General features: G+C 34.0%; 2 protein-coding genes and 1 pseudogene across 2 annotated transcripts; 1 reads left to right on the top strand and 2 right to left on the bottom strand.

The window, feature by feature from the left end:
• Positions 1-1,787: 1,787 nt before the first annotated feature.
• On the bottom strand, positions 1,788-2,640 carry LOC103405030 (uncharacterized). Its single transcript, XM_008344003.3, has one exon. It carries the CDS (start codon positions 2,489-2,491, stop codon positions 2,123-2,125), a length of 369 nt encoding a protein of 122 aa, XP_008342225.3. The 5' UTR covers positions 2,492-2,640; the 3' UTR covers positions 1,788-2,122.
• Positions 2,641-7,477: 4,837 nt separating this feature from the next.
• On the top strand, positions 7,478-10,150 carry LOC103404984 (uncharacterized). Its single transcript, XM_008343945.4, has one exon. It carries the CDS (start codon positions 9,266-9,268, stop codon positions 9,680-9,682), a length of 417 nt encoding a protein of 138 aa, XP_008342167.2. The 5' UTR covers positions 7,478-9,265; the 3' UTR covers positions 9,683-10,150.
• Positions 10,151-11,136: 986 nt separating this feature from the next.
• LOC103417184 (uncharacterized) lies at positions 11,137-13,467 on the bottom strand (annotated as a pseudogene).
• Positions 13,468-13,706: the final 239 nt, after the last annotated feature.

Below are 13,706 nucleotides of genomic sequence, written 5' to 3'. Positions count from 1 at the left end.
TCTTTGAGTGATGACTGATGAGTTATATGGTCTCATTTATCAACGGTAATTTGATGTGATATCACTCAACTGCGATGGCTTTATGTGGCCTCGCTATTGGGCGATAATGTGGCTGCCAATATAACTTTGTTGCATCTATTGTTTATTGTGATAGATTAACACTAGTAGCAATTGTGTGTTTGTACTTGTGGTAGTCTTTAGGATTTACACTTTTTTGTTTAATTGTACAAATTCACTCTAGATCAATTTATTAGTCATTAGAGCAATGTACGCAATGACACCCTTATATTTGTTTGTGATGATTAATTAATGGAATACCATTCCATCATTTCTTGTTAAAATAATTTCGTTACTCATATTGTTTTAAAAGGTTTTGCAAAAATAACAATTTTCTTTGTTTGATTCGCAAGTATTTCATCAATCTTTAATTGACTGCCTTTTTTTTCCCCTTCTTGTGAAATTTTGTCCTAATAAATTGCAGAACACACATGAATTTTTAGGCTGCTTATTTGATTTTCTTTTCTTTTATTTGATTATGATCATCTGGGTTCTTGCAGTAGAAGCATCTGTATTTGAAACATGGCTTCTCCAATCGTTTTGAATAAATGAAGTTGGGAAGGAAGTTCAAGGGTTGCTGATTAAACGAAGAGCATAAGATGCTTTCGTTGGAAATAGGTTTATAGATGTTTTTATGCCAAATCTGGAGAAATGAACGAAGCTGTCAAGGAATTTTAATGTGTTTTTATTTTCTTCATATTGATTAAAGAAACAAACATGACAGAAATCGGGAAAGTAAAAGAAAAATGGGTTCTTCAAACAAAACGGGTCAAAATTAAAAAAAGAGTGTAAATATAGGTCGTAAAAAGAATTTGAGCCAGATCTCATTGAATCATTCTTATGGCTAGGATATAGTTGGTCTCTTCATAGGTCCTCAAAATGGGGACCTTAGGTGAGTATTACTCTATAGAACATGTTGCTGAATTATTAATTGGACCTTAAAAATTTAAGTCGTTAGGAAAATAGACAATATATGTTACAAAGTTTTTCTATGATAAAGATGTCATTCCTTGGAAAATAGTGGATTGCTTTGGTGATTAGAAATTTTTTTTTCTACCCACTGGGTTCGGGTTCAAATTCTCATGTCCCCTTATTGTAGATTAGTATAAAATATCGCTTGTATTACAAAAAAAATGTCATTTTAAACCAATTAGTGTAAAATTGTTCTTGTAAGAAAACAAATTCATTAAAGAATAAAAAAATATTAAAAACTTATCGACGATTGAAACTGTTTGTATTTTATATTCACAAAAAAATGACTTTACCTTACATCTTTATATATCAACCCAACTTTCACCCTTTAAGTATGTGGAAGGCCCATGTCAATATAAATATAAAAGCACCATCATTTGTAATTAATAAAGAAGTAAGAGGGGATTGAAGGTAATTTGATTCCGTTTTTCACCTTTACAACCGAAGTTTAATTTGATACCATGTTTTCTACCAAAAAAAAAAAAAAATTTTGATATAATGTTAACCAATAACTCAACTCATAAAAAATTTGAACTATATGAGCCAAGAAATAGTTAAAAGCTAACAAATTCCCTCCTCCACACTCAACAATCAACCAGTACAAACGTACAGACAACAAAGTGCATGCCTTTAATTATCTCTTAATCTCTTTAATGGTTTAGTAAACAAAATATTTCAACAACATTGTGTTATGCATATATATTAAAACTTATTAAGGTAAAGTAATAATGTCAACACAATCGTGGCATTTGAAAAGGTTCAAGCCAAAAGCACCAATAATATAATTACTTTTTCTCCTTGACATACATGACTAAATAGAGTACTGAGGGAGAATAAAATTAAGCAGCCACACCATGCCATATTATTCATAAAACAAATTAAAGCTGAATTATACTATTATTTATATATTTATGTATGTATATATGTAGATGTAGTACTTCACCAACATATCTTTGATAAAACTACGGGAAACATTATACATGGATGGTCATCTAAAAGTAACCATGATCGATCGATCGTTTGCCAATCCATGCATGTAGTACTGCTGCAAAAGAGAGAGGATGATCTACAACAATTGTTACATTCATTTTTTTCACATCAAGATGGCATAGCGCATGCTGTCACTTACCATTAGTTGATTCATCTCCGTTATCTGGGAAAACTCACCAGATGCCCACACCCCATCAGCACCATGAACATGATGAGGTTGAGAAAAGCAAGAAATTGCAGAAAATGGCACGAGTACAACGCTATAGAACACTGAACTAAACCCCTTAATCCAACGTATACGCAAGGATGATCTTCTATCCACGTGACGATGATCATGGTGAGCTGGAAAAATTGGCAATCCTGCTGGTGCTGGGTTCCCTGCTCCAACATTTACCATGCTCTCGTCTGCTACTCTAGGGCTTTTCCTTATGTTGTGGATATTTTGCCTCATTGTTGTTAGCATACTACACATCTCTCGAATCACCAATCGGATGCCGAATTGATTGCTGGAATAAGAAAACTAATGAACAGATTTTGGTTGTGATCAGTTTGGTGAATTGAAGGAAAAGGGTTTTGGGGAGGCCAAACTTTCTATGTGGCTTTTGATAATGGCATGGTGGTGGAGTTGCTAGTGCTAGTGTTTTTCACAAAGGGTTTATGTCTGAGTGTGCCTTTTTATAAGGAACTTCACATTCACACATATTTATTTACCTATTTTTGTGGGGTTATGTAATATCAAGGCAAACATTTCCACAAAGCCGCCTAATTATATAACATTATTACAAATTAAAGCCCCTCGTGTTGTGCTGATTTTGTACACATATTTTTAGCATATACAAAAGGAGAGAATTTTTTTTTTTTGACACTCCCTTTACAGTTCATTTGGTACAAAACTGAGGGCTGAGGAGGTCCCACATGTGTGTATATGAAGCTTGAGAGTTGAGACACAAAAGGGAGTTACAGATCGTATCAAAAATCAGTACATGTTGCGGTACCAATCATTTTATGATGAGAGAATTTCAACCGTTTGATAACTACTGAACTTCAAATATATATTCTCTCTTGGATACATAACACCCATGTATCACGACGGATGATGCATAATTAAGGAAGTCTACTAGCTATCAGTCGGGTCCCAGGTTTGGACTATGTAGGAGAGAATCAAATACTAGAATTTTTTGTGTGATAAGTCTAATATCATGGCTATCACAATAACAATATAACTCAGTCTTTTAGAGCATTTTTGTAGGAGTTAGCAATTTTTTTCTTTAAAAGTGTCATTTACTAACCCATTGGACATTTTTATGCTAGTTTAAAAATTTGTCACACCAACCTACTCTTTAACCAACTTTTCAAATTTTACCTTTCACTAAAAAATATTAATATCTTAACTTTAACTTATCTTGTGGAGCTCAAATTTCATTTTCGAACTTTTTACCGAACAATACTTTTGAATGATATATTGCAGGACCCAATTTGTTAACTTGAAGAAGTACAAGGTCAGTAGCTAATTCTTCAATTTGCTAATTGGGTTCCTAACTCCGTTGCTAATGTGTTTTCCCTATTTGGCATAGCAAATTTAACTTTGATAGTCAATTCCTACCCCTGTTGGAGATACTTTACAGGTGGTAATCAACATGCTTAGTAACCTAGCTATAAATTGGTATTGTTACTAAATAATTACTTATAAAAGAAATGCTAGCAACCTTTTTATTTGGATCTTTACTTTCTTTTTTTTGCTTATATTCTTGTCATGTATTGTTGCTCACCAAACAAATTATCCAAGACATGGAAAATTGTTCAAAACTTAAACAACAAAAAACTTACATAATTCAACCATTATGGGGAATTCGGCCAACATGTAGGAGGGCTAGGCAGATGGTTGAGTAAGTCTATGCGCCATTTCTTAATTTTCAAATGCTAAAGGACTAATCAGGACGGTGGCCAGTCGCCTTGTGCCTAGGCGGCACTAGGCGAGGAATTTTAGAATAGTGGCTTCAAGTACAATGCTCAAGTCAATAGATCTAGCTTGATGATTCTTCATCTGGTTTTACTTGTCATTAGCTCTCATCGCTCCACCATCTAATCGGACTACCGAAGGGGCCGAGCATAGAGATTAAGGGAGAAACACAAGTACATTATTTAAAGTTTTGTGGACTCACTATTTTCTCCCTCTTCCGTGTTAAATCTAACGAGCGATTGTTCACTAAACTAAAATAGCGAGCCCTTTAGCCGGGTTATTGAAATTGTGTTTTTATGCGTTTTCCCATTAAAATAGTGAAACAGCCTCTGCTAATTAGTGATACTCTAATGTATAGTTTATATCGTTGTGATGTTGGACATGGCTGCCATTTACTTGTCTCTTAGCTAGCTACTGCCCACAGTTTATTTTTGTTTATGTTATTTTTATACCTCCCAAAGTTATCAGGGCTTTACGCTCATGAAAGAAACAAAACCATGCTGGTTTGTTCACATACTCTTTTTTTTATCTTTTTAGCTAGTCGCTTCTTTCTGGAAAAGAAACATAATCAACAAGTTAGTGCTTGACTGGAAAAGTGATTAATTTGGTCCATAGTGATAGAAGTTCATGAACTTGCATACTTCAATTAGTTTCGTTTCTTTGACAAATCCTATAGTTACCAACAAATTACAATTATTAAAAAGTAAAAAAAACCTTGTTAGAAAAATTATCAGTCCACTTGATATTGACTTAAACAGAAAGGGGAAACGACTTTAGGTTCTTTTTCAATTAATTTCTAATTGTCTATGTTTTGGTTACATGAATTTCCAATTGTGTGTGTATATTATATATATATATATATACATATATATATATATATATATATATATTTATTTATTTATTTATTTATACATCCCAAAGTTATCAGGGCTTTACGTTCATGAAAGAAACAAAACCATGCTGGTTTGTTCACATATTCTTTTTGTTTTTTTGTTTTTTGTTTTTTAATCTTTTTAGCTGGTCGCTTCTTTCTGGAAAAGAAACATAATCAACAAGTTAGTGCTTGACTGGAAAGTGATTAATTAGGTCCATAGTGATAGAAGTTCATGAACCTGCATACTTCAATTAGTTTCGTTTCTTTGACAAATCATATAGTTACCAAACTAATTACAATTATTAAAAAGTAAAAAAAAACCTTGTTAGAAAAATTATCAGTCCACTTGATATTGACTTAAACAGAAAGGGAAACGACTTTAGGTTCTTTTTATATTAATTTCTAATTGTCTATGTTTTGGTTACATGAATTTCCAATTGTGTGTGTATATTATATATATATATATATATATATATATATATATATATATATATATATATCTTCTTCTGTATATTATTTAACTTTGTAGGAACACACTCGAATCTCTAGTGTGGAATCATATTATGATCTCCAATTATGTTAAAGTTATAATTAAAAATGCCAGCTCCTAATGGAACTGATCAGTGGTCATCCAGTTCATGTAAATTGCCGTTAGACAAATATATGGCCTGCCGCCTGCCCACTAATTCTTTCATGGTCTGGAAATAGATAGCTATATATCTCTCACTAAAACTCTTTTCAAAGTTTTGGTAAACGCGCTAAGTAGGTCTAGATGAAGTCCATACGTACTCATAGTTCCACTATGGTAGTCAAACTTAGGAAACAAATCTTTCGATCATGGATAATAAAAAAGTTTGTTTTTATTCAACAAAAAAAAAATTTGTTATTTTATTCACTATTAATTAGGTCGCCGGGTATATGCACATTCAGCAACTATGTCTATGTTTATGAGATTAGTGATAGTGGTAGTGATTATTTAACCCCAAAACACCACTTTATTGGCCATATTAATCTTCCTTCTTTTTAAGGAAAGTTGTCTACAAAATACATAAATGTGTCAATTAATCACTCATTATAATGTCTATGTTTTTATAGAATAATGTTAGCCAGCTTTATCCTTTGCAACTAATGTCGGTGGTTGTCATAGTATTATATGGTCTAGTGGTATTTCTCTTCACTTATGAGTGAGGGGTTTTAGGTTCGATTAGGCTATAGTATATTCGAACCAAGTTATTATGGCCAGCCCATTATGAGTGTTAGCACTCCCCCACCGCTTAGTGTAAAGAATATCGTATGTTTTAAAAAATGTCGATGGTTATTGACAATTAATTTTTCTTATTATGTCAAAATGTGCGTAAATGTGTTTTGATCTCGCTGCGGTGTCTTTTATAATGGGAGAGAAGAGGAAGTGAATACATAACCTCAAATGTAGCGTAAAAATATTTTAGCAGCAAACTCTTGTAATACGACTTCTTATGCAATATTTATGTCATTAATTTGATAAATTAGTGGCCAACCCATCTAGGTAATGGCCAGTCAATGTGTCGGATTTAAGTGTGTCGAGAATACAGTCTGGTACATCAAGTGTTATACTATCAATAGTTTGACATTTAGTGTATAGGGTCATGTACTTGGTATACTGAAAAAATTTCTCCAATTGGTCAAGCTACATATTTGATTAGTTGGCTTACTATATATACCGTATATTATTTGCGTATACATAATATAGCATTTGCAAATTCAAAATTTCAAACAATCAGGAAAGAAAAAGAAATACCAACCCCTTGAATTGTCTGTCAATTTCTCGGCTGTTTTTTATGTTCCTGTAAGATATGATTATGTTGATTCTCTTAAAGCTACTTAAAGATCATTCCTTGTTTGTTTGAATTTGTTAGCAATTATAATCCATATGGTATTTGGTCAATTCGTTTGTCTTTAACAAATTCGTTGGACATGCAATTTAGAGAGAAAATTCATAACCATACATAATTAACGTAGTTTTTTCTTTACACTATAGTACACTAAATCTCAATAGAACCAGCTTCGCACAAACTTATTTGTAATATCTAATTATATATGGATTAATTTGTTATTGTAGTTAGATTAATTCCTAATACGGAACAAACTACTCATTTTGGTCTACCTCAAAATCTGGTTCCATGACCTGAACTTATTGTTTAGGCTCTCCTTGATTGACGATCATTTATCCTTCAAGAAATTACGCAATCTAAATGTGATTAAATTAATAGATGAACACAATGTTTCGATAAAAGAACTAGTTTAACTATCACGATAATCATGTAAAGTGAGCCGGAATGCATCACCTAGTCCATACTAAACCCAACTTAGCGGAACTCTTGCATATTTAACCTTTAAGGTTAGATCCAAAAATTAACGATTCAAATCATGTGCATCGCGTAATTAAACAAGAGTCGAACATTACAAACTTTTTGTATTTTATTTTGTTGCAATATCCAAATTTCTTCTAATCAGATTACACATATTGGGATGTTTAAATCAATTTGAATCAGGGTTGTGATGGATAGACTGGAATACTCATCAAATATTCACATACGCAAGTGGAAAAGATGATCAAAAGGGGAGAGTAGACACATTAAACAACATAATTAACATTTTATTCATCCGTTAATTTTTTATCATACATAAAGGACATTGGACAATCATCTACTCAAAACCCTACGTTAACATAGCACGATAACAACAGTTTAAGGCTGATTCTGAGTAGTGATCAACGGCAGCTGATTAATCCTCCTCTAGAGAAGCAGGCAGGTTCAGATCCGGTACATTGTCGAAATCTACTCGATGAAGCTTAATGACACCAACCTTAGCCGTCTGATGATGATCATGGCCCCGCACCATCTGCTGATTGGATTCAGAGATGAGTTTGGTCATATGAAGCAGGATTTCAGAGACCTCAATCTCATCAGCCTTGAACTCACTAAAACGATTAGTACTAGTGTTAAGAGGTTTAGGGTTATTATGGTAGGGGATACTGAGGCTGCAATTATTCATCCTTTCTTGAACTGATTAAATTATGCATGTGTTCAAGGGATACTGTGCTATATATACAAATTGAGGGGGGATTTCTTTTCCCAATCCTAATAGGGAAAGTAGAAATTACCTAATTTGAATATTTGATCAAGTTATAGAAATTAAAATGCAAGTTATATAAACCTTATGATTGTTTTGGGCTACAAATTATGTATAACTTCCCCCAAAACAGTGTGATCCAGGACTAGGGTTTCCTTTCATTTTTATTTTTTAAATTTTGTGCTAGGTATGGCTAGAGTGGGTCTTATAATCAAAAGTGGGCTCCTAAAACCAAGTCTAATTAGGATAATCAAGTTAAAACTATTTTTGGCCTTTCTTACCCATTTTTAGACAAACGATCATACCGCAACAAAGTTACACCACATAAATGAGACTATTCACAATAAAACATGTAAACTAGTAATATTACATAACGGTGTGACTACTTTGTGGGCTAATAGTCATGTATTTGATTACAATCTATGAAAAAAAAATTCCAAATAGAATCGTGGACTACTTAGAAAATCCAACTCAGCAAAGAAACGAAGGTAGAATATCCAATATTGATTAGGATGAGGATTAAAGTGGAAACAAATCCTTACATTAAAAGGTAAAAAACTCAAAAGAAATATTATTCAAATATATAGTTTGTTATGTAATAAATTATTGTCTAATTTTTTGAATACATATGACATTATTTACACAACCTTATCTTCCAATTTCGATTTCTCTGGTCTCATCCTCAAAAGGGTAACATGCCAAAACACCAAGGCAATCATGAAACCTAGTTCTTATCAATTAAGCATATTTGTTTTAATTAATAAAAAAAATTGAAAATTTTGTTTTTAACTAAATCAAGAGACTAAAAAGCACACAAAGAACAAAGTAGGTAAACAAGAACAAATCAACGGCTGAGAAGATCAAGGGCTGGCAGCTTGCCAGCTAGGTTATATTCCAACGTTCACTGTCCGAATTCCGGACGACATTTCTGATCCTTCTAGGGAATAACTACCGCGTCAACCAAATGTCTCGTTTCCTTCCCCTTTCTTTCTTTCTTTCTTCAACCTCAAAATTAGGGCTTCCTCAATTTCTCCCAATTTTTTCTCCAATTCCTTTCGACCCCAAAAAAAAAAAAAATTTAAAGTGATTTTACATTCGATTCCAAACGTGAAGTCGAATTCGAGAGAACCCCCAAAATACCAAGCTTCGATTTGGGAAAAAAGATCGAGGATTTCTTGAATTTGGGGAAAAAAGCATGAAGCTTTCTTTGAATTTGGGGGAAGGTTCAGAGCTTCAGGGAAGGCTGGAATTCTAGGGTTTTGCTTTTCTTTTCTCAAAGATCAAATCTTTACCTCCACATTATGGATACCCAATTCCCCAAATCCCTAATTTCAATTTCTTCCCTTGTTCTTTTCGCCTTCTTCATCGTCCTCTGCTCCTTCCCAGCCGTCCGATCAGAACCAGAGTCCGTATCCGAACCCACCCTCATCAGATTGCCCTCTGATTCCGAGCCCGCTGACGCCTGCGGCCGGTCGACCCGGTCAGCCTCCTTGTGCCCGGTCAATTGCTTCCGCCCTGACCCGGTCTGCGGCGTCGATGGCGTGACCTACTGGTGTGGCTGCCAAGATGCCCAATGCGCTGGGGTCAAGGTGGCGAAAATAGGGTTTTGTGAGGTGGGTAGCGGCGGCTCCGCCCCCCACTCTGCTCAAGCTTTGCTTTTGGTTCATATTGTTTGGCTCATCGTCCTCGGCTTCTCCGTCTTGTTCGGCCTGTTCTGAGAGTTTTCGGCTTCTGGGTCCATTCGATTCATCGCTTTGGTTGGTTTTTCGGAAGCTTGCATTGATGGAGGTTCTGAAGATTGCCAACTTTAGCAGAGCATTTGAGTTAATAAATTGTGGAAGATATGTCAACTTCATTACTTGCTGCACAATTCTGATTGATTTGTTTTGTTTTCGCCGTTGGCGGTATACAAATTCTTTGGCTCGGCATTGCGGCTGACTGTGTTCTTTGGTTTGAGGAGGCTGCTGTGTTATTCATTTGGGTAGAAGATAGAATTTGGGTTATTGGGTTTTGTTACAAGTTGGTATAGGAGATTAATTTTAGGGTTTTATTTTGTTAATTGTTGATTTTCTTTTGAAGTTTTTGTTAATCCTTGTATTCATCAGTATATTTGTACTTTCTCTGTAGAACTATTCTGTAAACTTGAATCGTAATTAACATTCTAATTTGAGGTATTAATTTCCATACATTTGTTCAAAGCATTTGCATTTGCATTCGATTTATTTATTTTTTCCAGAAAGGTTTGAGAACTATGGAAATGCCTGTTTAATTTGATAAAAGTAACGAATTAACCCAAAAAATATGGTGGCAAATGTCTCAGCTGGAGCTGGTGAGCTGTTGTTGCACCCACCCCACCAAGGATTTGGTTTGGTTATAACTTGTGTTTTAGCCCTTTAATGATTGGTGATCCTATGATTCATTCTCATCAACCATATCTTTACCCTACAAAATTACATGCAACTATCACGTTAGAAAAAACAGGAAAATTAATGAAAAATGTTTGAAAACTTTGAGTTTTAATGATAAGAACAAAATAAAGAGTAAAGTGAATAGTATCAGGATTGACTTTTTAGTGTAAAAATGTTTTTTTTTATTAAAATAAACAGTATCGAAAGTTTTTCATTAAAGTTCCTAAAAAAAACCTATTTGCTATAAGAACGTTAAGGTTTGCCGGAATTTTAGGGCACGGTTTGTGATTTGAAAGTGCTACTAGTTATTTTAAAGACATTTCCAATCATGTCCTTGTATATTTTGTTAGATTGTGATGGTAACGTCATTTCGTTTGGGAAAAAGTCATAAAAATGCTTAATTGGATATTTTTGCACATTTTGGGCTTACTAGTATCTTGGGGTGTTTGGGTTAGCCCCAATTGATTTGACTGCTGAGGAATCACAAAAGCGATTTTGGGCTCAAATTATTGTGTTCTGCGGCTTCTGCCCAAGCTATTTATGCACCGCTAGTTTATCTTATACATTCATTTGTTTAGAGGCATGCTTAGTAACTAAGAAACGAGGTAAGCATGAATCAAGATAAGCAAGAATCCAATTCGGCAAGAATCGAGATAAGCAAGGACATGAATTGGGGTAAGCAGGAAACAGATTCAGGCATTCCCATTAAACTGTTTATTAACTATCAGGAACTAGAATGAAAATAAAATCGAGATAAGCAAGGATTCAAAGAAATAGTGTTTCAAGACGGTATATCATAACATCAAAGAGGACGAACAAGAACAACCCCCGGTTTGAGGTGCATCGGCCAGTTTTAATTTTGAGTATTATTTGGACATTGATGCTTGCATTATAGAATATCAGAGTTCTTGAGGAAGAGAGAGAAAGAGTATTTCTTAGAGATTAAGAAAACTGTTATATTTCACATTACTTCAGTAGAATAAACAGTTACATATATATAGCCTTTGGCTATTCACTCCTAACAAACTCACTCACTAATTACATGTGTAACAAACTTATATTAAACTAATAGAATCAATTCTAGTTATAATGTGACATCTTTCGGGAAGAACAGTCACTGAATCAGAGATGCGAAGCGAAGAATCAGAGATGCGAAGCGAAGACGATGAGGATCTAAGCGGCCGTGAGGCAAACGGCGATGGATACCATATAGAATATCAGAGTTCTTGAGGAAGAGAGAGAAAGAGTATTTCTTAGAGATTAAGAAAACTGTTATATTTCACATTACTTCAGTAGAATAAACAGTTACATATATATAGCCTTTGGCTATTCACTCCTAACAAACTCACTCACTAATTACATGTGTAACAAACTTATATTAAACTAATAGAATCAATTCTAGTTATAATGTGACATCTTCATCTTTATGCATCACGTTTTCAATAACTTACTAATGCATGTCAATTAGCGATGAACTATGCTCTCTTGAGCAACATCAAAGATGTAGTAGATGATGTACGTAGCTAGGCTCACCGGATATTGCTTTCCCGGATAGAACTGCAAGGGCTACATATATGTTTTCAGGATCTTTAGGTTGAAAATCGAAAACCATTGCCTGAAAAAAAAAAAGACTCAAAGACATTAGAGTTCAAATTTTGAAACTTTTGTATTGAATAGGTAACAGAATATGGAAACCAGGTCCATGTTAATAGACATTTTCCCAAAAAAAACTGTTCAGATTAAGTACTAATTAGGACACTTGAGCTAGACTTCTCAAGTTCTCAACTAGTATTAAATCTAAATAGGAAAAAAAATCGGTATTTAAAACGAAGAAACTGTAACATATCCTCACTGATTCCTTTTATCCTAATAATTAATTGGCCTAATCAGATAAATGGTCCCCGTGGTCATAAGGTATTCGGATGATAGCCCTTGTGGTAAAAAAATTCTGATTTAAACCCCTGTGGTCTAAGTCTGTTAGGATTTAAACCCCTGTGGTCTAAGTCTGTTAGGATTTATGCCCTTCTGTTAAATAATGCTGACGTGGCAGCCACATATATGCCACGTGGCTGCCAAATGTCTGCCACGTGGCAAAAATAATATTTTTTATTTTATTTTTTAAAAAAAAACCTGAATTTTTACCAAAATATATATATATATATATATATATATATATATATCATGGGAGGGCGGGGTTTTTTTTTTTTTATTTGTAAAAATTCAGGTTTTTTCTAAAAAAAAATTAAAAATTATTATTTTTGTCACGTGGCAGACATTTGGCAGCCACGTGACATATATGTGGCAGCCACGTCAGCATTATTTAACAGAAGGGCATAAATCCTAACAGACTTAGACCACAAGGGTTTAAATCCGAATTTTTTTACCACGTGGGCAATCATCCGAATACCTTATGACCACGGAGACCATTTATCCGATTAGGCCTAACTAATTAACTATTTAACCAACCAACGTTATCGTTTATAAAATTTAAAAAAAAAAGGGAAAAAAACTAGCATTTTAGTATTTAATCTCAGTTAACCTATTTTAAACACTCTGCAGTCAAGTTTGGTAATTGAATTGCATGAGAGTTAAATTTTGGCGAAGAAAATCAAGAAGAATATTAAGGTGCCAATTATTATAATAACCTTATCCAGAGAAATAGAGGGAGGAGAACCTGACAATCAGGTGGTGATGAAGAGGGTTTGATAATAACCATGAAATGCTGCAAATTCCAGAGATTGAGAGAGTAAGCAGCAGATGTAAGCAGCTGGGCGCAGCTCCTTTTGTTGCTCTTAGAGGCACTGCTGCAACATAAACTTCATCCCTTCCTTTGGTCACTGTTGGTTGAATGAGCTGTGAGGCCATTTGGTTTGCCAAAATGAAAAAATTGAGTCATTACAGATGAACAAAAACTATAATTGAAAATTATTAAACATTATCTTTATAATTATAAAAGGGAATAATCGGCAATTTTGGTTCATTTCTGTCCACTAGGTTAGCCTTGGTGGAACTCATTTGTCAATTGACTCAATTGCCGTCCAAAGATCATAAAAGACAAATGTTGGGTGAAAATTCCATGCACAGGATAAAGTTAAGAGAGTTCTTCACGCTTTTCATATCATTTTTCTTCTCAAGGCCCATCAAGCTTTTTATATGGTTTGTGTTTGGGAGGTTTTATACAGCTAATGGTATTGAATCATTGGTGTACTAGTCGAAGGTATTCCTAGGTAGAAAGAGCTTCTCAAGCAGCATAGTTATTAACACAATTATACTTAATTAGTAGCTACCGATAAATATTGACATCAGCCTGAATAACTTGAAGAATCAAATTATA

The sequence above is a fragment of the Malus domestica genome, chromosome 17 (genome assembly GCF_042453785.1).
Source record: "Malus domestica chromosome 17, GDT2T_hap1".
Classification (NCBI taxonomy): Eukaryota; Viridiplantae; Streptophyta; class Magnoliopsida; order Rosales; family Rosaceae; genus Malus; species Malus domestica.
This window is presented reverse-complemented; position numbering and strand designations above follow the sequence as displayed.